This window comes from Ambystoma mexicanum, chromosome 1p (assembly GCF_040938575.1).
Source record: "Ambystoma mexicanum isolate Mex_15411 chromosome 1p, UKY_AmexF1_1, whole genome shotgun sequence".
NCBI classification, from domain to species: domain Eukaryota; kingdom Metazoa; phylum Chordata; class Amphibia; order Caudata; family Ambystomatidae; genus Ambystoma; species Ambystoma mexicanum.
Window position 1 is genome coordinate 222,142,903 of NC_090921.1, and position 27,537 is coordinate 222,170,439.

At 47.0% G+C, this 27,537-nt stretch overlaps 1 protein-coding gene across 3 annotated transcripts in view; it reads left to right on the plus strand.

The window, feature by feature from the left end:
- The window catches only part of AP4M1 (adaptor related protein complex 4 subunit mu 1), a 585,491-nt gene that overhangs the window by 346,991 nt on the left and 210,963 nt on the right, over positions 1-27,537 (plus strand). For all 3 annotated transcript variants that reach the window (XM_069646421.1, XM_069646423.1, XM_069646422.1), the window contains 2 exons: positions 3,949-4,055; positions 4,208-4,299. In XM_069646421.1, coding sequence (XP_069502522.1) covers positions 3,949-4,055; positions 4,208-4,299 — 199 coding nt within the window. The remainder of the gene's footprint in view (positions 1-3,948; positions 4,056-4,207; positions 4,300-27,537) is intronic.

Genomic DNA, 27,537 nt, shown 5'->3' on the forward strand with positions numbered 1-27,537 from the left:
TTGGCATGTTGTTCATATTCAGATATAAACGTGTAGCTCCGACATAACCGTAAGAACTGACTATAAGGAAGATTTCCCTTTTGGCTTCATGGATGGAAACTGGAGAAGTGTAATAAGGTATTCCTATCCGTTGTAAAGTGAATAGATAAGTTTGCTTTGTTGGTGCTTAATGGTCAAATCCAGGAAATGTATTTCCTGATTGCTCATGTCCATTGTGAAATCAATATTAGTGTGACATTGGTTAATCCACACTGGTATCCAAGACCACTTGGATTAATTTGAGAGACTGGAATGGAAAATGTGGGAATTCTTGAAGTTTAAGAAGAAACTGTGCAATAGGCTGCATGTATGATACAAATGTGCTGAAGCCAGGTCTGGGATGCAAGCTCAAATGTGCCAATTATCCAGGTACGGGAAAGACATAAATCCTCTCACTCCTGAGACAAGCCACACCCACTGCTTACATTGGTGGCTCTAGCCTGGCCATATATTCTTAGTGTGTCATGGCATTTTGTACTGTGCATCAATGGTAAAAACAAACAGAAGTGTGATTACATGGTACACTGACCTATGCTGATATAGCCAGTCTGGAAATACTTTCTTGCTGTGGTATAGCATTTTTTTACTGGCAGTCCATATATAGTAACATTGGCATATATTGGTGCAGCCAGGGATCTAACCTTTCTCCCTGGTTGTTCAACCAATACCTGGCACCTCTCGCCCACCACATTGCTGCGCCCTGCTCCAACTTCCAATGCTATGCTGCTGAGACCCAGTCTCTGCCTGAATGCCAGTAAGACGGAGATACTCCTCATCGCACACCTGCACCCCTCTTTTCCTGCCACTTTCTGGCCGGCCTCCCTTGGCCCTCCTCCTGCTCCCACCTGTGAGGCTAAGATACTCTGGGTTATCTTTGACTCCACACTCTCCTTTTCTCCTCAGATTTCCGACATATCTAAGAAGGCAAACTACCAACTGCACCTCCTCAGAGGCATTCCTCCTTTCCTCTCTTTTCTCCAGATGCTCACTTTATCCAGAGCTCTGGTTCTCTGTAGGCCTAACTACTGTAACAGCCTCTTTTTAAATATTCCCGCTTCTACTCTCCGTCCTCTGCATTTCATCCAGAACACGACTGCAAGACTGGTCCTTAGCCTCAAGTCCAGGGATCGCAACTCTTCAGCGCTGAAATCTCTCCATTGGCTCCCAGTGGATGCATGGATCAAGTTTAATACCTTTTGCATTATTCACAAAGGCCTTCTGGGGCCTGAGACCATAATATCTCCAGCTCTCTCTTCAGAAGTACCTTCCTACTCAAGCTCTTCGCTTCTCCACCTCCAACTTCTTGGGGGTCAGGCACTTTTCCAAGCAACGAGTTGGGAGCAGATCTCTCGCTTGGGCTGGCGCCTCCGTCTGGCATAGCCTCCCTTCCTGTCTTAAACTTGAGCAGAACCATCTTCGGTTTTGGAAACAGCTCAAAACTTTCCTCTTTGCTTCTGCCTTCTCTCTTCCTCTCCCCTGCTGAACTCCTGTCTGATACTGCACTGGTTACCTGGCTATCCTCTGGACCACGGGCCCATTTCCCTGCCCTCCCAGTTGCACTCCTGCACTGCCTCCTATCCACACTGCACTTGGGGCTGTATCTGCAACCCTACAGTCCCACTACCTGCACTTTCTAACACTTTTTGTCCACACTTAACCCTTGCACTGCCACCTGCTGGCTGCACTTCTGATTTTTCGATGTTTTGATCCTGTGTCTAGCACTTGCTCCTCATCCCCTTCCCCTGGCACTTTTCTCCTTCTCTCTTCCCTGCACTTGCGCAATCTCAATGTCGCTTGGCCTAGTAAGATCGTTGTCCTATCTTCCCTTTGTTCCCCTGCCTTGCCTCGTCGCGCCTTGAAACACTTGTGTGTAGGCGCGCTATAAATGTCATATCCTATATCATATCAACTTGCATGAATATCTATTGGCACAGCAGCATGAAAATGTTTTATTTACTGGCATATGTTGTGGGCATAGGCATCGTAAAAATGCATTTGAAAATGCTCCTGTGCACTCTTGGTGACTTGCATCGTTTTGGTTTTTTCATGTGCTACCATACGAAACAGATTGCAAACTGTGACTTTTTACTACATTTTTCACAGCTTTAACCCAACATTTAAAAAATGTTCTTTGGGCAGAACCCCTGATAACCCACATCGTTTGGTAAGGGCTCCCTCGCTGCGCCCAGACCCTACTGCCTATTTAGCCCAAACATGTACGCACTTTGAGTTGAAAAATTCAACAGCCGCCACTGGATTTTGTTACAGTTTGCGGAACAAAAAGGATTTTGGTCATTCAGCACGGCATCTCGATATATATGCTGGCCCTGGCATAAGGGCGCGTAATGGTACTGGGTGGAGCTGCCATAGAGCTGTGCCTCGCCTCCCTAGTGCCTGAAAAAGGTTCCTTAGACAGCTGGGGCTGGGGATAAAATATCTGTGCGAGGAAGGAATCCACTTGAAACGGAAATTCAGTGTTTCCGATATGTAACTTCAGAAATGGGTAGTTTGATATGATATGATATGATAGGCTATGGCATTTATAACGCGCCTATACACAAGTGTTTCAAGGCGCGTCGAGGCAAGGGAGGGGAACATAAGAGAGACAGAGACAACTATCCTACTAGGCCAGGTCACATTGAGATCGCGCAAGTGCAGGGAAGAGGGGGAAAAAGTGCAGGGGGAAAGGGAAGGGATCGGTGTAGTACATAGGATAACAGTAAAATAAATTAAGACAATAAATAAAGGTTAATCCAGCTGCTGGCAGTGCAAAGTTTGTAGGCCATGACCCTGCCAAGTTAGGCTCACTGGGAGAATTCAAGGGCAGCCAGAGCAAACAGGTTCAGAGTTGGCCAAATTAGGTTCAGCATAGATCCCGACTCCCATTTAAATCAGGATCATACCATTACTGTGCCGGCTGAAAATGGCGACTCTATTTTTCTATCCCCTTTTCTCAGCATATGTATGTGGGGGTTGCAGTACAATAAATAATAAATGTTGGGGGGTTTAGGTGATGTTGCGGGGGACATTTTCAGCCAGTGCAGTAAACTCAGCTCAGTGATCACATAGATCCATAGAAATCAATGCAGAAGTGTCAAGGACATATGCAGTCACATGCAGCCAAAAGGTTTATGAATAGTTTTGCAAGTCAAATGTCAGTGCTCTCGAGGAAATACGCTACTCAAGAAGAAAAGGACGTTTTTCCAACAGAAAGGGAGTATTTAAAATTATCATGGTGATAAGTGTCTGGATGTTGTGGTTCGTTGCATATGCCATTTACTTGGCAATGCAGTCCGAGTAGCCAGTTGGTGGAGACTGGCGCAGATCAGGTAAGCAAGAGTCCTCAGAGTCCCAGGGCCCTCGGATAAAGATCTCTTGGTTTAAGAACGTTTTTGTAGGCCAAGGCCTGCTGGCTCTACTGGTTACTCGCCTCTGTTTCCGTGTGCTTCTACCTCATCGTTATTCACAAGCGCTAGCAGCAAGTTTTTTGGAAACAAAGGAACAAAGGGATCTTGAAGGAATCCGACACAGCTGGCCCTTAGGTTTGAGGTGTGGGATCACCGCTCATGGTATCCCTTTTTGAGCAGAGAAGGATGCAGGGCTCATATCCCAGCAGCGCTTTGCCTTCAAAGTGATCTTTGACAAATTGCTGTATCAGAGCTTCCACGCCACCTTCTGGACTATGTTACTTCTCATTTGTTTTGGGAGCCGTCCCACCAATTGAAGAGGGTAACAGGTAGGTGCAGCTTTACCCATCATCTAGGTATATAATAAGCCAAGTACAAACTCAGCTGCCAGATACAAACCTGAATCCTTTAAAACACTTGGCAGCCACCTAATATTGGGAGGTTCATAGTAGGGCTTTTCTGTCCGAGTCCTCCTTTATCTGACGTATTCTCTCTGTTTCAGGGTATGGTACAGCTGTCCGTGTTGATGAATGTCTATTTCATGAGTCTGTGAAGCTGGACGAGTTTGAGAGCAACAGGATTCTAAAGATAAACCCTTCACAAGGAGAAGTAAGAAAAATTCATTAATCCCTTATCACACTTCTAAGCAGGGTCAGTGTTTTGAAATAGGATAATAATTTGAAAATGTCATTGATTTCTCTGCCAGGGCGTAGACGTGACTGTCTGAACTCATGATGTTTCTATCCTCTCCTTTTCACCAGTTGACACTGATGCAGTATCAGATCTCTGATGGTATCCCCTCTGCACTTCCATTCCATTTGTTTCCTACCGTGGAGCGACACATCAGCAGCAAGTGGGTACCTTAGCCTCGTACGGAGGCCAAAAATGTGCAAGCTAGCCTGGGTTCAGGGTAGAACTGGGGCGATAGCAATGGCTAGTTTAGATCATTAAAAAAATCATTAACAAATCATTTGGGTTTTAATCTTAAAACAGTTTGCCCACCTAGGCTTTAGTGCAGTAGTAGTCAAAACATGAAATAAAGTTTTAAAACTGACATAAACATAATTGTATGCAACATGTTGGGGAGAATGTTCAGTTTCTGTGCTAATTCCCTTTAAACAGAAAGCCCCAGCACTTTTTTGGATTTTAATCTCCTGAGTGAGTGGAACTTTTTAACACTCATTCTTTTTCTCTGACTCAGATTTTAATTCTTACTGTTTTAGGGAGTCTGGTAAGCCCCCTATGTTTAATACAGGCATCTGCTTTTTGCTTAGTGCCACCCAGCACCCTGGGTGCAGTGTCAATGAAGAGACCCTTGGACCCCTCTTAATGTTTAAATACATTTTCTTGTGTGAACTACCGTTCCGGAGTATAGTAAGATGCCTTTTATCTTACTTAACTTTTGTGGGTCCAGCACCCACCACCTTATGTTGGGTCCTGAGGGTTTACATTGTAACTCTTTTTCCACTTCTCATGTAACATTTAGTTACATTTCCTAAACTTAAATGGCAGTCGGCAGTGGTTCTTTTTACTACCTTTTGTGTAGGTTACTAGAAGGCTGATTCATTAGCTGCAGTACAGCACCCATGGTTGACCATTTTCTCAAAATGACCCCCGTCTTCTTTTTTGCCATTTTTCCATTTGTCAGTTTCTTTTCATCTTTCCTTATATCCTTTAGGGTAGATCTGAGCCCTTTGTGAGTTTTGCCTTTGGCAGGCTTCAGCCCGGAAGCCGCCCCAGCTCCAGTACGTCTGGGAAGGAAGGAAGGAAGTGAGGGAGTCGCCCGAAACTTCACTTTCCTTTGTCTGTAGGTATGCCTGACTGAAACCAGTTCTAACTGGGTGCCTGGCTGTCCTCAAGGACAGCCGGCCCCCAGGTGATTGACAGCACTATGTGTGTGAATGAATGGGCTCCAGCAAATAAGGATTTTGTGACTATAGACAGTCAAATACTGGAAGAAGGAATTCGAAGGAGAAGACGAGCAGAGAAGCCAGCAGCCCCTTCCAGGACTGCAGAAGTAATGGTGAAGACCTGCAGCTGTGCTGACCCCATTTTCAAATCGACAGGTAAGACCTGCCAGGACAACTTCCTCCCCTAGGCTGGTGGGGCCAACTAGCCTCAAGACCTTCTTCATTTTGGGCCATCCCCAACGTCCTGTGACTTTCCTGGGCACACAGAATCCCAATACCGGGGTACCTGGCCCATTATTGAGTGCATCGTCTTCCGAAGATTGAACCCAGCTGAAACTTTGCAGGCATCCGTGTGGGCCACCAGAGGCAGGAATTCTTCACCAGAAGTACCCTCATCAGAGTTTAGGACCGAGTAACCGAAGAGAATCCAACCAGAGATATTATTTTCTTCTTGGCGCTGAGAAGAAGGCGCCAAAAGCACAAAGACCAGCTGAATTGAGCTGAATCCATTGCTGCCAACCCCTTCTCTCGAGTGCTGCCGCAGAAGCCTCCCAAAAGTCCCCCCTTTCATCACCATGACCAAGGAGCAGGAATCAGGGTCTTCAACGTTGCACCTAGAAGGAAGCCAGCTACAATTTCTTCTTCATCTTCAGGGTACTGTGAGGCTTGGGTTGTACTTACTGCCTTTCTTTGGTGCTTGTAGACTTGGGAAGTGCTCTTTTCTACAAGTAGGAGTTGATCTCAACTCATGTGTGCAGGCCTAACAAGTGTGTGAACAGGAAGGCTCCCCTTGAGCCCCTGTGATTTCTTCATGTTTATGTTTGTTTATTGTGTTTATATAGCGCTTTACTCCGAAGCGATTTACATTATAACAAGAATTCAATAACAGTAGAAGCAATTACAAATGAGTCAAACCAGTAATACAGCAATTAGAACAATTTTCCAGTCAAGATAAATGAGGAAAGAGGGGGTGGAGAGGGGAAGGAAGTGGAAAAGCTGAAGTCGAGAGAGGAGGAAAGGGGACCTGAAGCAGGGAGAGAGAGGTAAGAAGAGGAGGATAAAAACAGGGGAGAGGGGAAGGTGGAGGAGGGAATGAGAGTATCAGGGATGGGAGTGGAGAAGGACAGATGTTAAGGAGACACGAACCACTGGAACTGACATTTGACTTTGACTGTGCTGGTTTCCCAACGATCCATCGTCTTGATCTTACTGGCCTTGGCAATGCTGGTACCTCCTTACGTTTTAATTGTGAACACTTTTATTGCTAGAGAACTGACTGCCTGTATCCCTCTGGGAGAGTGTACTTTTTATTAACAGTTGCTAGCTGTGCTCGGCCTAACCTTAAACTTTCCATCCACACTTAATTTTGCAAAGGTGATGCATATAAGTGATGTTATTGACCTTAACTGACATCACTCTCTGTGCTGGATATGTAAAGCATAGAAAAGGTTACTCATCTGGATTATTGTTCCTTTTATAAATTGATTCCATTTTTGATTGAATGTTATTGTTAGTTGCTGCATTTTAGATTTGATTGTTTTTCTTGTGTATATATAAATAAATATATTGTAATTTGAGTGTTTTCTTGCGTCTTTGTATGCACTGATTTATTTGTACTGCTCTACAGCTCACATAACTCCTTCCTAAGATCAGCCTGGCTGCCCAGCCACTCTACCAACCTGTGTAGTACAGGCCTATGTTAAGAGTTGGGTCTCTGATACCAAGAGATAAGTCTTATGAAATTCCAAGCCAGTTGGACTTTAGAAAAATGTATCTAACAGTAGCAAGAGAGACAAATAAACTGTTGATTACATAAGTATAAACACAAATTAACGTCCTTTAATTTAACTAAATCAAGTAAGTGATTTGTGCCAAAGTTCCAGTGAAGATGTTAGAGGTCCGCCAATGATTTTCTGCTATTGAAACTGTCTTGATTTCTTACGGGAAAGTGAACCCCATAGCTTTACTCCTCTGGCCATTTGCTCATGTTTTTATAGGGTAACTGATCAGTCCTTAGAACTGTCATGGGAGGATCACGAATGAGACACGGACACAGAGGACTCATGTTTTTGGTTATAGACTTTGCCCAACCACCCCAGACCCCCCTGGCGACAGCTGCGCGTTGTACACAGCGGCTTGGTCGCTTGTAGGGATACTCCACTAAGGGCTTGCTTCGTTTGCATCCCGCACTTTGGGGAATTGGAAAGTTGGACAGTATACCAGCAAAGATGGAGAAATGTGGGACGGAATGACAGCAGACCCTTACCTTTAGGGCATACAATGACCCCAATTCAAAGCGTTACGGTACCATCACTTAAACATGTTCATCACACAACTTCATCAGTTAATGTCAGTTAATAAACCTCACACGCCTTAGGAATTGTAGATTCGGACAGTATACCATCAGCGTTGTATACATATGGAACGGAATGCCACCAGACTCGTATGAAACGTTACACAAAATCGTCACTTTATACACATTTCCATCAGTGAATGGTATTCAAACGCCTTATTAGTAATTGCAGTTGTACAGTATGTCATTAAAGTGGGCGAAATGGGGAACGGAATTACACCAGACCCATGAAATACAATATACAATGACCCTAATTTAAAGTGTTCCAAAAAAACAAAAACAGTCAAACCAAATTGTCACTTATATACAACATCATCCGTGAATAAACTTCACCTGCCTCAGGAATTGCTGATTTGGACATCATACCATTAAAGTTGGGTAAATGTGGAACGGAATGATGCCAGAACCATGTCTGTAGGACACACAATGACACCAATTTCAAGTGTTATAATGATGTTCACTTATGATTTTATATGGTAGAATGGATAAATGTGTTGGGAAATACCATCTATATTCGGGATAGTGAGGCATTACCCTACCTCAACCAACACTAAGGGTCTGTCCAGTGCCAAGATGTCCGAAGCAAAAAGATCCAGTATCCGAAATCCTATCCCAGCCCTCACATTCTAAAAAAAACTCTTAAGTTGTAAAGAATATTGTCTTTGGCCTTGAAAGTGCACAAAATGTTAAAATTAAAAAAAAGGTATAAATCCAACAAAAGTCTGAACTTGTTAAAATTCACTGTTCCAGCAAATGACTCCCTCCCCCAGGTTTCGCTCCACCAAAATAAAAGTTAAAAAATTATCCAGTTCGTTGTAGACCAAGAGGATAGTTCCCTCCTCTTGGTGTTGCAATTCACTCCTGGGGAAGTGACTCCCTTCCCAAGGTTTCTTTCTACCTTCAATGTAATTACACAATCCAAAGGGCATGTGTCTTACTTGGGATTTTCTTATGCAGTTCATTCCCCACACTTGGCTTTGCCTGGTATACTCTCTTGCCAGGACTTTACAAAGCGTTTGCCCAATTCTCTTATTTTGTACATTCACTTTGATACACAAGAAATACGTGGTATGCTCTCCGCCCAGGTCTTAATACACAATGTCCCACTGGATTTCCCTTGTTGGTCTTCCCCCAGTTTGTACTGCTGTACCCAGACCTTCCGATACTTTGCCCAACAGTGCTTCGGTGTGCTTCGGTGTGCCAACCCTTTTCCCTGGCCTCACCGTTTTTTTTCCTGCAGTCTCTCTCGTTCCCGACTCTGAACAGGCTGCTTCTCTCTGACCCTGCAGGCACCTCCGGCAGGCATTCGGTCCTTGGTCGGCATCCCAGCTCCCAAGCTGTCAGAAAGCACGGCTTGCTTCCTCTTGCTTTGCTGCAATCTCTGCAAAGCCTCCCTGAGCATGTTGCTCACTGGGCTGCCTTCTCGCTCCGTTTTGCCGCCTCATCTTTTGCACTTCCGCTGGTCTTCGCATTCCCGGTTTCTATGCTCGCCTGTCAACGTGACCGCTTGAGTTCCCTGGCAACACCTAGCCGGGTGGATCTCCATTTCTCGCAGTATCCTTGATCTGTACCAGGATGAAGAAGAAAACAAACTCCATACTTCGGATTCTTCCAGCTACTAGATTGCTGGTGTTGGTTCTCATTGGAATTAATCACCATTGCTCATTGCCTCTTTCTCGTCTCAGTTTCTGTCACTTTGTTCGTTATCTGAAACTGAAGAGTACTGTCAGTAGATTTGGCAAGTTGTTGCAGGGGATTGTGGCAATAAATCATCAAGGCATGAGGAATGGTGGGAATATGCTTAAAAGGGAAAGGGGCATACCATGTCTTACATGATGATGTCATGTCATCCTGTTAAGAAGACTTATTGTTTGTATGCTTCATCCCCTCTCCTAGTGAGACCCAGAGCACTTTTTGCTGGACTTCTGGACCTTTTTCATTAATCCTGAATGAGTGGCACCTTTTTCCATTCATTCATTCTTATTGGCTCTGTCATTTGGAACTCTATTATTGGTATTTTACCTGTACTATGGAGTCTATTTTCCTCCATAGCTCTTAAAGGCATCTGTATTTTTACTATTGCAGCACACCGCTCCTTCTGGCATTGTTGCTGGGAACATTAGGGTCCTCCTTTTGAGATTCCTTTCTTTATCCTAGAGTAACTACAGTTCTTATGGCTAGAGAGACTTGGTATATCTTCTGAAACGATCTAGCCTGAGAGATTGGCACACACCACCTTAGGTGGAGTGCCACAGGGATATTCAGTATCCCCCTTCTCTCTGCGTCTGTGACTTTTTAGTCCCATAGGTAATCTCCTAGTTATGGCTGGTGGCAGTGGACGTGTTCTGCCAACTATTGTGTAATTTATGTACCGCAGGTTATGTTCATAGCCTCAGTAGTACACAATAGGGTCATCTAAGTACCAACGTGGGGCCTCCCTTCCTTTTTCACCATTACTAGCGTGGTTGCTCTTTGTTAGCCCTTCTTCTACCATCTGTGAGGGGGAGGCCAGTGTGTGTGTTTTGCCTTTGGCGGGAACCCTTGGGTGTCCCCGCTTAGGCTCCAGAGTGTCTGGGCAGGCAGGAAGTGAGGGAGGAGTTTTCCACCCCCCTGTCCTTTGTCTGGCAGAGTGCCTGAATAGAACCAGCTCCCACCGGGGGTCTGGCTGTCCTGATTGGACACCCAAACGCCTCTTTCTGTAAACTGCTGAGGAAGATTGCAGAGGAGTGAGTGCTGGAGCTGTATAAACGGTGAGGCTTCTGGAGTGTAAAGCAAGTTGACGACTGGAAGCTGAAGTAACCGAAGAAGAAGACGGCCAGAGACGCCTGCAGACCCTTTGCAACACCGTGAAGTGATCACTGCTGTCCTGACTCCGTTTTCTGTGCGACAGAGGAACTCTGAAGAGGACGACTCCTTCCCTTCCACTTGTGGGAACAATCAATCCCAAGCCCAACTCTGTTTAGAACCATCTGCTGAGGTCCTGTAAGTTTCCAGAGCCGAGAAACCCCAATACCTGCTGCCCATTTCGAGTGCATCATCGTGGAAAGGCTGAATCCGTCCAAATCTATGCTGAGCCCTGAAGGACACTCCAGCGATGTGATCCAACTCGCCCAGACTCCCTCATTAGAGTGCGGGACTGCAGGAAGTGAAGAAGATTGACCGGTCGTATTGCGCCTTTGTTGGTGCTGCAGAAAAGGCGCCAAATCCACAGTGACCCAAGAAGTTGATGAAAGCTGTGCTACAGGTTCTCCTTTGAGGCTGCTGCTGAGAGATCCTGTCCATTGTCCTGCCTTTCATCTGACCAAGGAATCCGGAGGCCAAGTCCAGCACCGTCACATTGAAGAGAATCCAGCCACAATCCTTTTCTTCAAACCTAAGGTACTGTGGGGAAAAAGGTATTGCTTACCTTAATCTGTGAAGTCGCTCCAGAGTGTTGGAGTGCACTCAGAGGTGTCCAGGGTATCCCCCTCTTACCTCAGACCCAAGCTGCTACTTGTGTCCCTTTATCGAGTCCTTTACAGGGTCTCCATCGTTAGGTGTTAACTTGCTGTATCTTAAAAGACTACAGAGTTGAGGAAATCCACAGGAATTCTTCATATTCTGCTGCTTGTCAAGATTTTGAGCGTCTCCGAACTGCCTTTATCTAGGGTTGGGTTTTTGGACTTAGGACTTGCTGTGCGAAGGAAACCGCTCTCGAAACTTGAACTTTGCTAGTATTACACTAACTAACCATTTTCCTTCCCTACAGTCACTTTCTATGTGGAAGTGTGGAAAAGTGTTTTGTATTAAAGGTCGGCAGATTTCTCTGCTTTGGGGACTCATTGTTCAGTTGAGAGTCAGAGGTGGAGTCGGATTCAAAAAACGGAAGGAGCTGCTTTCCCTTTCAAATCTGCAAACTTAGTGAAGTGTGCATAAGTGTTTTGCTGGAAGCCTGGAGTCTGCAGCACCCCAGGGACCAGGAGTGTGGTTTGGGAGTTGTGGGAGTGCTGGGTGGCCCCGCAAGGAAAGTGGTGGGTTAACCAAGTCTTGCGGTAAGCCTGTGTCATCTATAAAGATTATTCAACCCACTAGTTATTTTTCCTCTGTTCCACGTAACTGCAATCTTTGTAATTTATGCCGAAGCGACAAGCACCTAGTATGATCACGCAGAGTGTGGTGCATTGAGTGTTTGCTGTTACTTAGTGTAGACGCTGCAACGTTGGACTCTGTCTTACATGCCCTTCTGTGCACACATTGGCCCTTTAAAACAGGAAGCAGCACAGTGTGCACAGTGCAGGGCAGTGAGTGTTTGGTGCTTTGGTCCTGGAATCAGGGAAGAACGCGCCAGAAAGTTGTCAGGCTGCTGGCGGAGCGGTGAGCGGTGGCTGTTTACTGGGACTTCAGTTGAGCACTACAGCTGATGGACTGACTTGTCTGAGGGGACTTGGGGGTACAGAGCCTGCTGTCTAGGGCCTGACTCCTTCACTCCCTTTGCTTTAAATTTTCACCCATCGCCAAACAGGAAAGCGCTCATGGAGCCCACAAAGCAAAACGCGCAATTTAAACTCGTCACCCCAGAGCAAAAAAGACAAAAGGGAGGCAATGCATATTGTGTATTAACTCCAGCCAAAAATAAAGGATTACCTTGAAAATACTGCGTCCGCTAAAGGGGCGGATCAAGATTCTTTTATTCTTGACCCCAGCACTGAAAAAGAGGACAAGCATGTGCGCTTTAACATTTCAATTGAAAAAACAGCTCTTAATTAAAGCTCTGCAGGGTTATCCAAAGGAGCTCTATGGGTCCAAAGGATTTTAATCATGACAACATTATAGGAACAAATGTATCCCTCAGACCTGACTTGGAGAAGTTACTCACAACATCAAAATTGTCATCCAGCGAAAAGTGACTCTGAGGAGGGAGCTCCGGCTGATGGTGTTGTTGCACCTCATCTTGATCTACTGGGGGTCCTGGAATCAAAATTTGACACATCGTTCCAACTATGCAGCAACATGGCGGCTGAGCAACAAGGTCTGAAGGAAGTTGTGGGTAAAGTGGTTGATGTAATTATTTTGTATAGCACTGACCCTGCTTCTTCTGATATCCAGTTTGCGGAACAGTCTCTTGTATTGATACTTGCCTCCCTTCGTCTTACTGATGCCAACCTACGCTCCAGATCTGACACAGCGGTAGATCTGACGCTCGCAGTGGAAGGTTCAACTCATTCTCAGGCATCATCATCGTCATTTCGAGTGGAATTACAGCAAGGAACAGCTTATGTTGTGGCAGACTCGGAGAGCTGTGCGCTGGAAGTGTTATGCATAGACATTTCTCTTAACAGTCCCCCTAAGTGTAAGCAGCATACACATTGTGCCCCTCGTCACCCTGAGGCCCCAACTTAAAGATGGGAGGAGTAAGCAAGCAGTTCCATTTAGTGAGGTAGCCAAATAGAGAAAATGCCACTTACCTACCTCTTCGGGGGAATGCAGAGATCCTCACTAAGGTTATGGGGGATGGATCAGTTAGATGGGTCCACCTCCAGGGCCCTTTGGATAGGTGGTTTAGACCCCCTAATGGTGGAGCCTGTACCGCAATCCATGTCACATTTATTGGTGGCACCCACCAACCTAGAGGCTGTGCCAGAACAAGCCTTACTCATAGCCTCTTCCACCCTCCCCCTCTTGTTCTTTCTTCTCAAAGATCTAGCACATACTTCCCACTTACTACATCAAGTACAGCTCCTGGGGTTGCGATGCGTTCTTCATTGTCTTGCTGTAATTGCCTACGAGCCCCGGTTCAGGAAATTCAGGGACCGTCTACACGCCTATATAGTTTTAGAAATAGTGCTTCACTTCCCGCTTGAAAGTTCATGCACCGCGGAAACATGATAGCTGGTTGGCACGGACTGAGTCACTTCTGCCTAATACAAATTATATATTGGGACCCAAATCGGATTCCGCCTGGTTCATGGATTTATTGCACATCCAATTCGTTGAGACAAACCATACAGCAATTAACCCCTTTTTGAATCGCACTTGGTAATTGAAATTGCTTCATCTCATCCAGGATCTTTGCACTATTTCTTCCATACTATTACATAACTATTTCCAAAAGTTGGAATTACCCACCTTTGATAGTTCATCTAATTGGGTTTTGCCAACATTTCTTTCTCCCATTGTAGTGGAGCGCATAAGTAAAAATGCAAAGTTATTGCTGGAACTGGGATTTGAGATTTCAGTATTCCAACCGTCCTTGCAAAATGATTCAGTTTGCGCATTCTCAGTACATTCAGCCATCACTTGGGCCAAAGCGAAATGCTGCTAAATAGGTGCTGGAGAGGCAGCAAGGGAATTGGTTTCATGTCATGCAAATGCCATGCTGACCGGCAACCCTCGTGGAGGCTGGGTCTATACACCTGCTATCATGGAATACCAGGGGCCACCGTTCGTTTCTCAACAACCAGGATTCCGTCGATGTTTTAATAAGGGCTCCATTCTTCTGTTTACAGGAAACTTGGCTAACCACTTCTTATGACCTGGATGGTTATGTTGTATTGTTTCGCCCATCTGTGTGCCCACAAAAAGGGTGCCTGAAACATGGGCTATGTATTGGTGTCAAATTGATTTTCAACATTTCTGAATTCCTTGCCACCAGATCCCACAGGAACCTTTTGTATGTCCGCGCCAGCAACTCATTGTTTGGCCCCAGGGGTTACCCTAGTGGCAACTTTGTATGATCCGCCGTGAGGTGACTCCACAGTAGAACTGATTGAAGTTGGGACAGAGACTTTTAGAAATTGTCTCACTTTATTCCCTAAGGGTGGTATCCTTCTTGCGGGAGACTTCAATGTAGACTGTGTTTATAATACACAATCCTCAGATTTCTAAACATCGTCCTGAGCTTAGGACCACCCTCCCGGCCTCTAGCGACCATGTCATTATTTCTATGAATTGCTCGGGTCCCCTCGGCAACCCTGCCATATTTTGACTGGTAACCCAACGGTTAATATCCAGGGAAATAGGTTACGCTGGATCTCAGCTAATATACAAACATTTTAATTTACCTTAATGGGTTGTGGCTTTAATTGGGTTGACATTTTGAGGACTTGTAACTGGGATTTTGAGAATTTGCTGGATTTATACTGTCCATTGGATCACAAGCACCAAGTGACAAGCAAACATATAGGCAAGCCAGGAGTAAGGTTCGATCTTGGTATTGATAAAAAGAGGAAGGAGCGGAACTCATTAGTGAGGAGAACCAAGAGAAGCCCTACATTGCACCTGAGGAACAAAATAAGAATGATTGCCGCCAGACATGATTGCAGAGCTACAGATTTTCAGAGAACACTGTTGGTTGGAAATTCATCAATTGTCTGACTAGGACTTGATTCTAAGAAATGTTGGCACCTCATATGTAGCCATGGATCTGGCAGCACTGCCAAGGAAATCTGCTGTATATAAGAGGAGAATTGGAGTATTTTTATTGAGCGCACGTAATGGTGGGACCCGTGACCCAGATTTATGGAGACTCCCAACACAATGCATGACTCGCTGGTTTGCCCACATATAAAGGAGGCAGACATGGTTGGTATCATTGCTAAGACCAAGGCTTCTGGGGCCAATGTCCCTGTTAGCCTTTGCAATGCTGTCCTCAAGAGTGATCCCTAGTTTTGGGCTTCATTGTTATGTTTATTTCTGCAGATATGTGAAACTGGGATAATCCCTTGCTCCTGGAAATGTTTGATTTTAATACCCGTGCATAAGAAAGGTCCACACGACCAACCATCAAATTATAGGCTTTTGACAATGTTGGATTGTAGCTCCAAATTATTTGCAAATATACTATTGAATCATCGTTCCTCCTGGGTGACGGAGAGGGGGTTGCTGAATTTCCAACAGACTGGATTTAGAAAGGGTTGCAGGACCACTCACTCCATCTGGGTCCTTTTATCGTTAATTTCAGACATGCAGTGCCACCCTGGAACCACATTATACCTGTGTTTCATAGATTATTCTGTTGCTTTTGACAGTGTTTTAAGATTTAAACTCTCGTAAAAATTGCCATAATGGGGTATAGACCCCTTGTTACTATGCCTTATTAAATCATTATATAACGATACGCAAGTTAGGGTTAGAATGTCCCAGTATGAGGTATTCTCTAAACCCTTTACTACCAACCAAGGGCTTAAGCAAGGTTGAATTTCTACACCTCTACTATTTTATATACCTGAGTTAGTCCTTGCGCTGAAGGCTGCCAAGAACAATCCGCCTCGTTATTCCAGTGACTTTATTAAATGGCTTACCTACGCGGACGACACTGTTCTATTAGGTCGCACAGCTGTCAGTCTTCAACGCTCTTTAGATGCCCTACACACATTTACTCGTGAGGATAGTCTCTGCCCTAATGCCATAAAAACGAAGACCAGGACGATTGGTAAAAGGGCATATGGTGCCCTGTCATTTTTCTGGACTTTAGGGGGTGTTCGACTAAAGCAGATTGAGGAATATAAATATCTCTGCATCTTTATTAGAGCAACTACCTTGTCAACATTTTTGGCCAAGGGGATTTCGCTTAAGGCATGGCAGAAGTGGTTGACAATTAAAAAGATTATTGATGCCTATGGGGGTCATTCTATCGAGGCGAAGATCAACGCCTATAGGACTTCAATTGTCCGGGCATACTATACACGCTGGAAGTTTTTCCGGAGAAGGCGATCGCCTGGCTTCCCAGGCTGAAGGCCAAAATATTTCGGTCTTTACTTGGCTGCCAGGGATGGTGCCTGTGGAAGCTATACAACTCCAACTAGGCTTGCCTTCTCTCCTATCACTTTGGAACACTTATGCTTGTACATTTTGGCCGAAAATCCATCATGGTTGCCTGGAGGAAGATACTTTATTAAGCCTGGCTGTCAACCACTCAAGTCTATTCTGTAAAAGTGTATGGTACAGGGAATTGGAAGGGATGGTAACTCAACACTTTATTGAAATAGGTTTGGACAGTGTGCCGGAGTCTTGGCTGGACTTCATTTTACCTAAATTGGTAAAGAAGTCAAGATTGCACTACATTTCTTAGGCATTAAACCTAAACCGTTTGGCTAATCTACGTAGGTACTCACATCAAGGTTTTTACATAGACTTACTAGTGAGTTATCGCACCAAACTTCATTTACATGCATTGATTAGATTTATTTTATCTGTTTGTCTTCATATTCGACTTGTTCTAAAAAATACGGGTGCTTGGGTGGGCATTCCGAGGAAAGATCTACTCTGTAGGCTATGTGGCAAACAAGTGGAGACCCCACGGGACATTCTCACCCAATGGGAAGAGCTTAGTACGAGAAAGGTTTTTGCAAATTTAAGCGCCAATCAGCTGACTAATTTTGGTGTATGATCTTCAGTGCTGAGTCACTGGTGGTTGCTGCGGCTGCCTATCACTTATGGCAGTTAGCGGCTGAAAGGCTTTTAGTTTTCTCTAAATTTGAACACAAGATGATACATTTTATTGAAACAAATGTATATTATAGTACATACTGATGTTTTAAACATGAAGATGACATTTGAACTGCATATTGAAATTGATATAGTTGTATTTGCTGTTATTTGTATACGGTTTTATTTTGATATAGTGTAAAGGGCTTGAACATTTTCAACCAAAAGTACTTAAATAAAGTACAAATACATAGATGTATGTGCATGCAGATTAAATGTTGCACGTATTTCTGCTGAGTACTGCGAGTGCGCGCATTTACCGATGATACAATAGCAGTCTTTTCACTTTCTAACATTGTAACAAATGTAACTGCAAACAATCACAAACTAAGAAGTGTCCTTTGAAAAGTATCTGAAAGTATTCCAAAGTGTTCTACTGTAAATGTATAAAGTATATCAAGCGAATTTGGTGTAAATAGAATACATGTATATTTTTATATCCCCTTAAGATAAGCTTGACTGCAGGCCACTCTTCCAAGCTTCCAGCAGTAGTAAAGACTGATACTAAGAGTTGAGGATCTACAAACCACTGGGATAGTTTACTAAAGTCTTACCTCCAGGTGGGACTGTAGAAAAAAATCCCCTAAAACCTATGCCCCAAAGGTTGCCTTCCCCCATGTGGTCCTCCCTTAAATAGCTGCCCACAGGGTCAGGATAAGGTAGCGGCTGCCGTCCCCTGGCCACATGAGGAAGAGGCTACCTCAGGGAAAGGATTGATGACCTAATCAGATTCATCCTGGTCAGTACTGGTAAACTATCTTTTCCTTTTTGTCTCTTCACCTTTTTGGTAACTTTTTAATAGTGCACACCGCATCTTAATATGCAGTGCAGTGGGGATACTTTTGTATCAACCTAGTCTTTTAAACTTGGGATGTTTAGTTACTTTTATATGCGCCTAAAGGCACACTGGTGGCAGCAATTACCTTTTTACCATTTTTGTGCTATGTTTAGTGTGCACGAATGGCTACTAAAGATGGCTAGTGCCCTAAAAGGGCTGTGCCACGAGTTGTTCGCATATTCTTTGGCCGTATTTTTGTTTGGCCTTCTTCCTGCCTTCTCAGGACAGGAAATGCCATATAAGATCATGCACTAGTGCTGCCTTTGTTTGTGTGTGGCTCAGGAAGAGGGTGTAACTGTCTGGTACCACTCCACATCAGTGGTGTCAGAGAGTCTGGTTGTGTCGCATGAATAAAACCCACCCAGCCAGGATTTAGGGTAAGAAGAGGACTCCTGCAGCCATTTATTCAGATCAGTGTTGGAGCCATGTATTCTGTGTAGACAAGCAGCCTGCTGAATATCCGTAGAGGACTCCCGAAGATGGCCTTTGATTAGCCCGTGAAGTGGTGGTGGACTACTGATCTACAAAGGCCCTGAGCAGTGCTTCATCCCTAGGATTGTTGACACCAGCCTATTTCAAACTGTCCAGCTAACCTGAGCCTTCAGAGGTGTCCCTGGACCATCCAGTGGACTGACCAGCTCTCTAGTTGGGCTATCTCTGTAGAATCGTCACTGTTCCACATTCGTTGCCAGGATTTAGGTGGTAGCCAGAATGTGAGATAAGTCACCTTCCTGACGAATTTCAGCATCCCTACATCAATGGATTCTGCTCTGGAAGGTCTTCTTCAGCCACGCTTGGAGAGACGTCTGCTGTTGGCCATGTGCAGTGTTAGGAAACATTTATCTTTTAGGCAACTTTCCCTCCATATACTGTGGACCCACAAACCTTTTGCTTGTTTTACACCTTGTCCTGACTTTTTACAGAGAAGTGAAGCCTTCAGCTCCACTTCCCTGGCTGTTTTGCTCTTTTTATCATGGGGAAACTGACTATACCTTGAGACCTTCTGTACTGGGAAACTGTTTTCCTTTTGATATTTTACTTTGTTTTTTTTAAACATATTTTTATTAATTTTCACACTTGGAGCAACAACATCACATGAAAATACTTCACAGTTGCTTTAGCGATAGCTAATAATCAAGCTTGTTCAATTTCCCCCTCTCGCTCCCCCTTGGCATTCAGTGTTTCTCATCACCCACCACCCCCCTCACTCTCCATTGTCTCGTTTTGACCCAAATAAAGTCTCACCAAACGTGGCTTGAAGGTCAGGGCCGGGAATTGTTGGTCGAATTCAAGTAATGTCGACCACACTGCCTGGAAGTAAAGCAACTTTCCCTCCTTTGCGGCCGATATTCTTTCGGCCACTAGAACTACCCAGACCTTGATCCACCATCGTCCTAAATCCGGGCCCTCCACCGTTTCCCAGCACCGGGCTATGGTGATAAGTGCTGCCAGCAACAGGTGGGTTATTAACTTTGCTCGGGCTCCCGACTTTGGGTATATCTTGTTGCATGGAGCACCCAACATGATCGTTTTCGGGCACAGCGGTAGGCGGCTATTCGTGATCTCATGAATCAATTGTACTACGTTCTCCCAAAAGGTGTGTCTCGGGGGACAATCCCACCACATATGGAAATACGAACCTTGGCCTCTACACTTTCGCAAACAAGTAGGGGGGTGACAAGCCCTGGAAGTGGTGGGAAGTGGTGAATTTTGTACTGGCGGATAGTACCACCGGAATAGAAATTTCAACACACTCATTGTTTGTCACACATTTAGATGAGGCGCAAGCTCTAGCACATATTTCCAACCAGGATACATTGTCTAGTTGGGAGCCTAAGTCCGCCTCCCAGCGAGCCATATATTCCGGGTGATGCAGAGACAAGAGGTCTTCACTCATCAGTCTATATCATTTCGAGATCCACCCCTGCCCCCCCCCTTTATACGTGTCGTCCCCCATTTTAAGTTCCAGTGGGCTCAGGGGTCGGGTGGCTCTCGCTTTTATATCCGGGTGTGTAATCAAATTTCGGATGGACATAAGAGAATATTTCCTTCTCCCAGAGTTTAAACTCTTTTTTTTACATCGTTCAAATGTGAGTGGCTGACCCTCCTCGAATGACTGGCCCAATGTACGCAGGACTCCCTCTTTCCAGCTCCCAAATACTCCTGATGGGATGCCCGGAGCAAAGTCGGGATTACCGAAGACTGGAGAGTGTGGACCTATGCCCCGTGCAACCTTCAACCTCTGGCGAACCCCAGCCCACACCTTCAGGGTGAGTTTCGTCGATGACAGCAGGTGAGGCCATCGCTTCTGTGATGAATGAGGGATAAAGGGTAAGAAGCGCAGGGGTAGGGGACAATGCGCCTGTTTTATCTCCATCCATCTTGGGGTCAGAGGCTCAGCCGACCACGTGGGCAAATGGGTTAGTTGGGCTGCTTCAGCATACCTCAGCACGTTTGGGACCCCCAAGCCTCCCAATCTGGAGCCCCCCATCATTACCCTCTTCAGGATCCTGAAATAAAGCCCAGCAATTTACGCTGAAGCCTTTCTAGAAGAGAAGAGGCTTTGGAATCTGCACTGGGAGGGATACACAACAATATAACAGGCGGGGGGGGGGTAGGTTCATCTTTGCGGCAGTTATCCGACCATCAATGAAATTTCTTGCCCCGCCCATCGTTCCAGATCCTGTTCTAGTGTTTTAACCAGGGGGGGAACGTTACCCCCATACATGCCTTTTGGAGCAGCCGTTAGGCGCACCCCTAGATATGCTATAGCAGACGTGTCCCAGCGGATCGGGCAGATGCCACGGATAGCACTCCACTCACTAGTAGAGAGGTCGACCCCCAGATTTCCCAAAATTAATGTCAAACCCTGCTACTTGACCAAACGCTCTGAGTTCTCCCAATGCGCCTGTAAAGAGGAGATTATGTTGGTAATAGATAAGAGCACATCATCGGCATATAATGAGATTTTATGAGGAGAGACTTGTACTGCCAGGCCCTGGATTGTCTCATTCCTCCATATATGTTGAGCCATTGGTTCCATAATGTGTGCGAATCGAAGGGGTCAAAGGGGGCCTCTCTGTCGTGTGCCGCATGTGAGGGGGATCGGAGGCGAGCATTTACTGTTTACCTGGAGTGAGGCATTCAGGGCGTAATAGTTGTAGGCTATCGCGCTCCTGAACTGGGGGCGAAAAACGAATGTCTCCAGTCAATCTACCCTGTCAAATGCTTTTGTAGTGTCCAGGGTGAGAAGGGCCAATTTCTCATTATTCTCAGTGGCCCATTCATCAGATTCACCGCCCTTCTGATGTTATCCCCAGTTTTCCTACCTAGATTGAATCCCGTTTGGTCGGGATTAATCCGCTACGGGAGGAGAGTGGCTAAGCGATTCACCATCACCTTAGAGTAAGTATTGGTGTCTATATTCATAAGCGCGATTTGCCTATATGAGGCACAATCCTTCGGCTCCTTCCCTGGCTTTAGCACTAGGATTGTGGTGGAGTGCTTCATTGAGGGGGTAACACTTCCTGTCTCTCGAAACGTGTTAATTAGGGACGTCAGGGGAGCCTGGAGCTGGGGTCGAAAGAGTTTATAGATTCTGGACGAGAAACCATCTGGGCCCGGGGCGCAGCGTTTCAATGATTTGATTACGGCCTCCCCTTCCTCTTGTCGAATCAGGGCATCCAATGCTTCCTTGTCTTCCTGGGCCAATTGGGGTAAAGAAGCCTCTGCGATATATTGTCTCTGTGCCTCAATCGATCGGTTCCCACTTGCCATATTCTCCAGCATGGGGTCTGGCATGGATTCACATGCTCATGAATATTCCCCGTCGTCAGGCTATGAATCCTCGGTAGAGAAAAAAATCAGTTTAAGTTTCGTTTCTGAACTGTCGTTCTACTAGTAACCAATCACTAGTATCTGGGTCATGCTGCCCTCAGCCAATGACTTCCCTCTACCTAAGGCCCTTCTCTGGCAGCCATCTTCAGATTTGTACTGCACGTTCAAGTGTTGGGAGTCCTCGTGCTGTAGCTCTCAAGCTTTTACTGCGTATTGCTTTTTTTCGAAGAGTTTCTCTTATTTTTGTCATGATGCCCGCTCCCGGGGAGCCGGTTCAAGCCCTGCGGCCCTTTGGACAGTGTCCTGGCGCCTATGGCGCCAGGCTCATAAAAGACATCATTCCTGGCGCCATAGGCACCAGGCTCATTATGGATGTGCTTGGGTGCACTTACCTGATGCAGACCATGCTGCAGGATCCTGGCCTCCTTGAGGCCTGAAAGGAACTACTTTACCTGTGGGACTAATTTACCATCCGGGCGTGGTCGGGGAAGGATACATACCTGATTGGAGGAAGGATACATACCTGGAACTTCTTCCAAGGCTATTTAAACCCCATCCGAACAGCCACACATGCTTCGCGTTGTTCTGCATCTAGCAGCTGGACGCTCACCGTGTCTGCTCCTGCATCCTGACTTCTGCCACGCCTGCCAGCATCCTGGATCACCTGCAAAGGAAGAGAACAGAGGAAGGAAAAGTCCTTGCCTGCTAAACCCGCATCCCGGAGACATCTCGCCGACAATCCTGAAAAGGAAGACTTTTATTTAAAAGCTCATCGCGTCGATCGCTGCAGCGCCGCATTCTACTCACCTTTACTGGGCGCCTCCATGTTCAGCAGCGATCATCCGGATTCGCAGTCACGCCCCAGCGCCTAGGGAGAAAAAGACCAGAACAAAAGGTGAGAGAGAGAAGGGAATAAGGAAAGCTAAATCTCAATGTTAAGACTTACCTGTTGATTCATTCCCTCTTCATTTCGGGTCCGCGCCACATCCTGGCATTTCCGGACCCCGGCCCCTATGGGGAAAAAGACACTATCATTAGTACATTGATGCATGGACACAAGGGGAACCTCTTATCAAAAAACTTACCTGGAAGCCAAGCAAGTTTGGTTCTCACCAATCCGAAAATCCAGTGAAGTAACTGGATACCAACGCGCCCCTGCATCAGAAGCAAGATGGAGAGCTCGTCCTTCCAGACCCTAAGGTGAGATGCTACGAGGAATCACAGAAGGGTTTCGAGGAGGGTGAGAGGGGAAAGTGGGAGGCTGATTGCATTACCCCGCAAACAGTTAATCCCCTATTTTCGCCTACAGAAGGATACTTCTGCGAGCCAGACAAGCCAGATTTGGGGGCCCGGTCCAGTCCGTCTTCCGAACCCTGCGCATCACCTTAGAAGAGGTCACAGCAGCGCGAACCAGGCCAGCGCCTCCGTGGGAGTCAGGTGAGCGTTACAATTTTTTTGGTCAATTCGAGCCTCAAGCTCCACCGATTCTTCTTCCGATCAACGGGGACCCGTTTCGGAAATTTCTACGCCCCTCAAGGGGGTAATTATTATCAAATTACTACACTTTTAGAGGATTCCGGAAGACCTTTGAGGCCTACATGGCCCAGGACAAAGGAGATTCAACACCTACTGGATCCAAACTGTTTAGGAACTGCCCAGGATATGGACTGCAGAATGTCTTTAAGGAGGACGAGCACTCCCGGTGCCTCTACTGCCTTCACGCCGACAAGTTGCACGTGGAGGAGGACTGTGCGTTCTGCAAGAAAATGTCCGTCCGGACCATGAAGGACCGTCGTAAATGACTCGCTGACTGGCTGGAGGCGAAGAGCCCAGCAGCAGGTGAGAAGAAGTCCAAGCGGTCTTCTAAGACCTTTGAGGGCACTCAGCAACAGGGGCCCACCAAAAGACAAAGCACCGCGAGTCGGCAGGCACCGGGAGCGCCGTTGGTTCGAGCTCCTTGGCTGCCAGGTAGGGCGCGATGTCACTGACGCCATCATCCACGAGCCAACGCTCTGGCTCAGTGAAAAGGAAGTCGGAGAACTCGGGCAAGATTCGGGAGAAGCCCTGGCCGATCCAGACAGAGAAAGCCAAGGGGGGGGGGGGCGAGGCGGTGACCCATGCCCTAAGGTGAAGGCCTCAGACGCGCCCAAGGTCGTGAAGGCCCTGATTCACCCAGCAAAGTCCTCGATTGAAGGAGTCATAGAGGCCCTGGCGAAGCCTGCGGTGGCTACCCCAGTGGAGGCGACTTCCGTGCCTAGAGTTTCCCTGCCAACCCGGAGGGAAACATCTTTACAGCCTATCGAGAAAACCCCTGTGAATCCCTGGGACGAGATATAGGGCGGGGCACGGTAGCTCTAACGGACACAGATACCACCTCCGAGGATGAGCTGGCTGGCGTCAGAGCTATCCTGGACAAGAAGTTCGAGGAGGTCAGGACCTACGGGAAGGATCCCGACGAGGCGGACGTAGAGAGCAACGGTGGGGCTAACGAAGAGCCGCGGGCCGTGGAGGAAACAGAGGACCCCACGCCCCAGCCGTTGCTTCTGTCGCAACCGATGCCTACGCCACAGGACAATTCAGGAGCAATCTTGATGGATTTGCAGACCCTGTGTACGGAGATAAGGACAAGGTTGCCCTTACCCCCAGTGCACGATCCAGCAGCGCCTGGACCGTCGGGGAGCCCACCGAGCAAGCGGAGGTGAGTCAGTCCTCCCCCCTCCTTTCCAGCCTTCACCCCCATCCCCTCCTCCGAGGGACGAGACAGAGACGGGGACAGCGATGACGACGGGGACTGACAACAGTGGCGACGACGGAATGGATCTCCTGTCACCTCCCGCCCGGGGCCCCCCCTGCCTGACGAAATTGGCTCCTTTCACGCCATGATCGCCAGGGCCTCAGAGCTTTTCCAGCTGTGCCCCGAGGAACAAAAGAAAGAGGGATTTCTTTACCAACGGCAGGAAGCCAAGAGGAAAACCGTTCTTTCGGTCCCGCTGTTGGACGACATATGGGACGAGGGTCTGTCCCTTCTGAAGAACCCTTCCATGGCCCCTGCGAAGAGAGACTTGTATGAGAAGAAGTGCCGGGTCCCGGATTCTGCTCCTATGTGCCTCAGGGCGCAGCCGACCCCGGATTCCGTAGTCTCTGCGGTAGCCAAGAAGAAAGCGGCAGGGGCGACGGCGTCATCTACTTCACCGCCAGACAGCGAGGGAAAGAAGCTAGACGCCATGGGACGTCGAGTCATCTCGTCGGCAGCGACTACCATTAAGGCGGCCAACGCCCTTGCAATCGTGGCCCGCTATGATAGTTTAGTTTAGTTTAGTTTAGTTTATTATTTGTATAGCGCCGCCTGGCCCTAGGGCATCCAGGCGCTTGCGATGAATACAACAAGAATAATGAATACAACAAGAATAATGCAGTAGAAATGTACAAATCGATTACATATTTACAAATTTACAGTCTTGGTGCATGCTAGTGCGGTAGGGCTAGGCAGTTTCTTTGGATAGAAGCCAAGTTTTGGTGTTGTGTCTAAATCTGTGAAAGGACGGTTCTGATCTCAGCTCGAGTGGAAGTGAATTCCAAAGTTTGGAGGCAAGCACGGGGAAGCTGGAGCCACCTGCTTTTTGGAGCTTAAATCTTGGGATATTTAAGCAGTGTGTTTGAGCTGATCTGGTAGGGCGCGCTGGGGTGTGGTGCTTGAGGTTGTCGGATAGGTATCTGGGTGCTTGGTTAGCTAGGCATTTGTGTGTGAGTGAGATGGTTTTATATTCAATTCTTTGTGGTATGGATAGCCAATGGCAGGTGCGTCTGGCGTCCGAGATGTGTTCTTAAATAGGGAGCTGTGGTTCAAGATCGCCCCTATCCTGGACTTCCTTCCGGACGACAAGAGGGTGGAGGCCCTGGAAATCCTGCAAGAAGGCGAGGTGGCGTCAGATCACGCCATCGCTGTAGCTACGGACATCACTGATACTGGTTTTCATCAGATGGGCAACAGCGTTTGCCGGCGTGGTTGGCTCAGGGCCACGACTTCCGTCAGGATGTGCAGACCAGGGTATTGGACATGCCCTTCGATGGAAACAACCTGTTCGAGAACGAGTCGCTACAGGCCATCAAAGCGGACACCGAGGCGGCCCCTCCCCTAGGCACTCTTCATCAACGACGCCCGTTCTTTCGGACCTCCGTAGGCAAATCTCAGGGTGCCTCCAAAGGATTTGGCGGCAGTTCATCGTCGTACCGCCAAGCTTCCCGTTCCTTGTCGCCGGAAGCTTACAGAGGCCGCAGCAAGGCCGGTGGATACCGTCGTTGTTAGGCAGAAACCTGTGCAGTTCCCTCTGGGACCACTGCAAAAGGTTTAAGACTACAGGTGTTGGCAGTAAACCCACTTGGTAGCAGTCTGCACCGCACAGATTCACTGTGGTAGCTGTGGCTGAGCAGCCAGACTTCCCTCAAGAAGAGTTAGGCAGTATACAGAGGATACATAATAGGTACAGAGGTACAATAGCACAAGCAAACACTGACCAGAGCTAGGTGTAAAAGTATAAACTTATTTATTAAAGGTACACTCATAAATTACACTAGCACATTAGAAAAGGTAAGAAAGTCAAACACAGTTACTATTACTCATATGTACATCCCTAATCGTTTGTTGGACAATTCTAAGTTAACACCACTTATTTCCAACCAGACGTGAGCGTTTAACGTTAGATGGTACTCCAACAAGTATTACCAAAAGGGAGGGAAAAGGCAGAAATAAAGAGAGCAGTAAGGTAAAACACTTTTCACATAAGGTTAGCGAAGACAGTCAATGGAGAAACAAGGGGAATTAGTTCGGGGCCCGCTTTAGAGGGAGCCAGGCGAAAAATGTGCCCAAGATCACACAATGTCACAAGTCTTTGCAGGTGGGTAAAAAAGGTTTTACTATGGTTCTGAAAAGTTTAGTTAGGGTGTCCCAGACCTACCCAGGTTCGAGAGCCGAGGACTAAATCTGCCCCGTACAATCGGTGGCAAGGGAGGCCGGGCGGAACACAGTACCTTTAAAAGTGGAATGATTCCTCCAGCGGTGGTAGTCGTTCCTGGTAGTGGGTGCAAGTCGCGGCGTCGTCCCGAGGAAGAGGTGATCTCGACGGGGAGGGAGGCTGCAGGTCGTTGCACTACCAGGGATGAGGCCAGCCGTGGTGTTTTCCGGTCACAAAGGATTTGTACCCCTCTTTCGCAGTTGAGGTAAAAAGTGGTATCCCGGCTGCCGGGGTGCTTGGCACAGGCAAGGCGACCACGAGATGCTTCGGGACGACGAAAAGAAGGCACCAACTGGTTGTCCCCACCAGTTAAGGGAAGAAGACTCTCCGGCGGGAGATCTCCTCTGTCGTCGGGAAAAGTGGTGAGACGATTCTGCAGGGCTTCACCGGTGGTGTCGTCTTGGCAGGTCGGCTCGGCTTCTCCCTCTTCGGCTTCTTAGGTCCTGTGGCGACCTCTGAAGAACCAGTCCCAAAAACCCTGCTTTTATGCAGCAAACCCCCATTCATACAGCCTAGCTGTCACTCAAACATGCTAAGTGGTGAGCGGGGTGGCTCACCACTTGGGCCAATCACACTAGAGTGCGACATGAGTTGGCAAGGCAACTCAGTCCAGGGTGCCTAAACCCCCTCCCACACCCCCTGTGGTACCCAGACAGAATGGCACCACTTTGGAGGG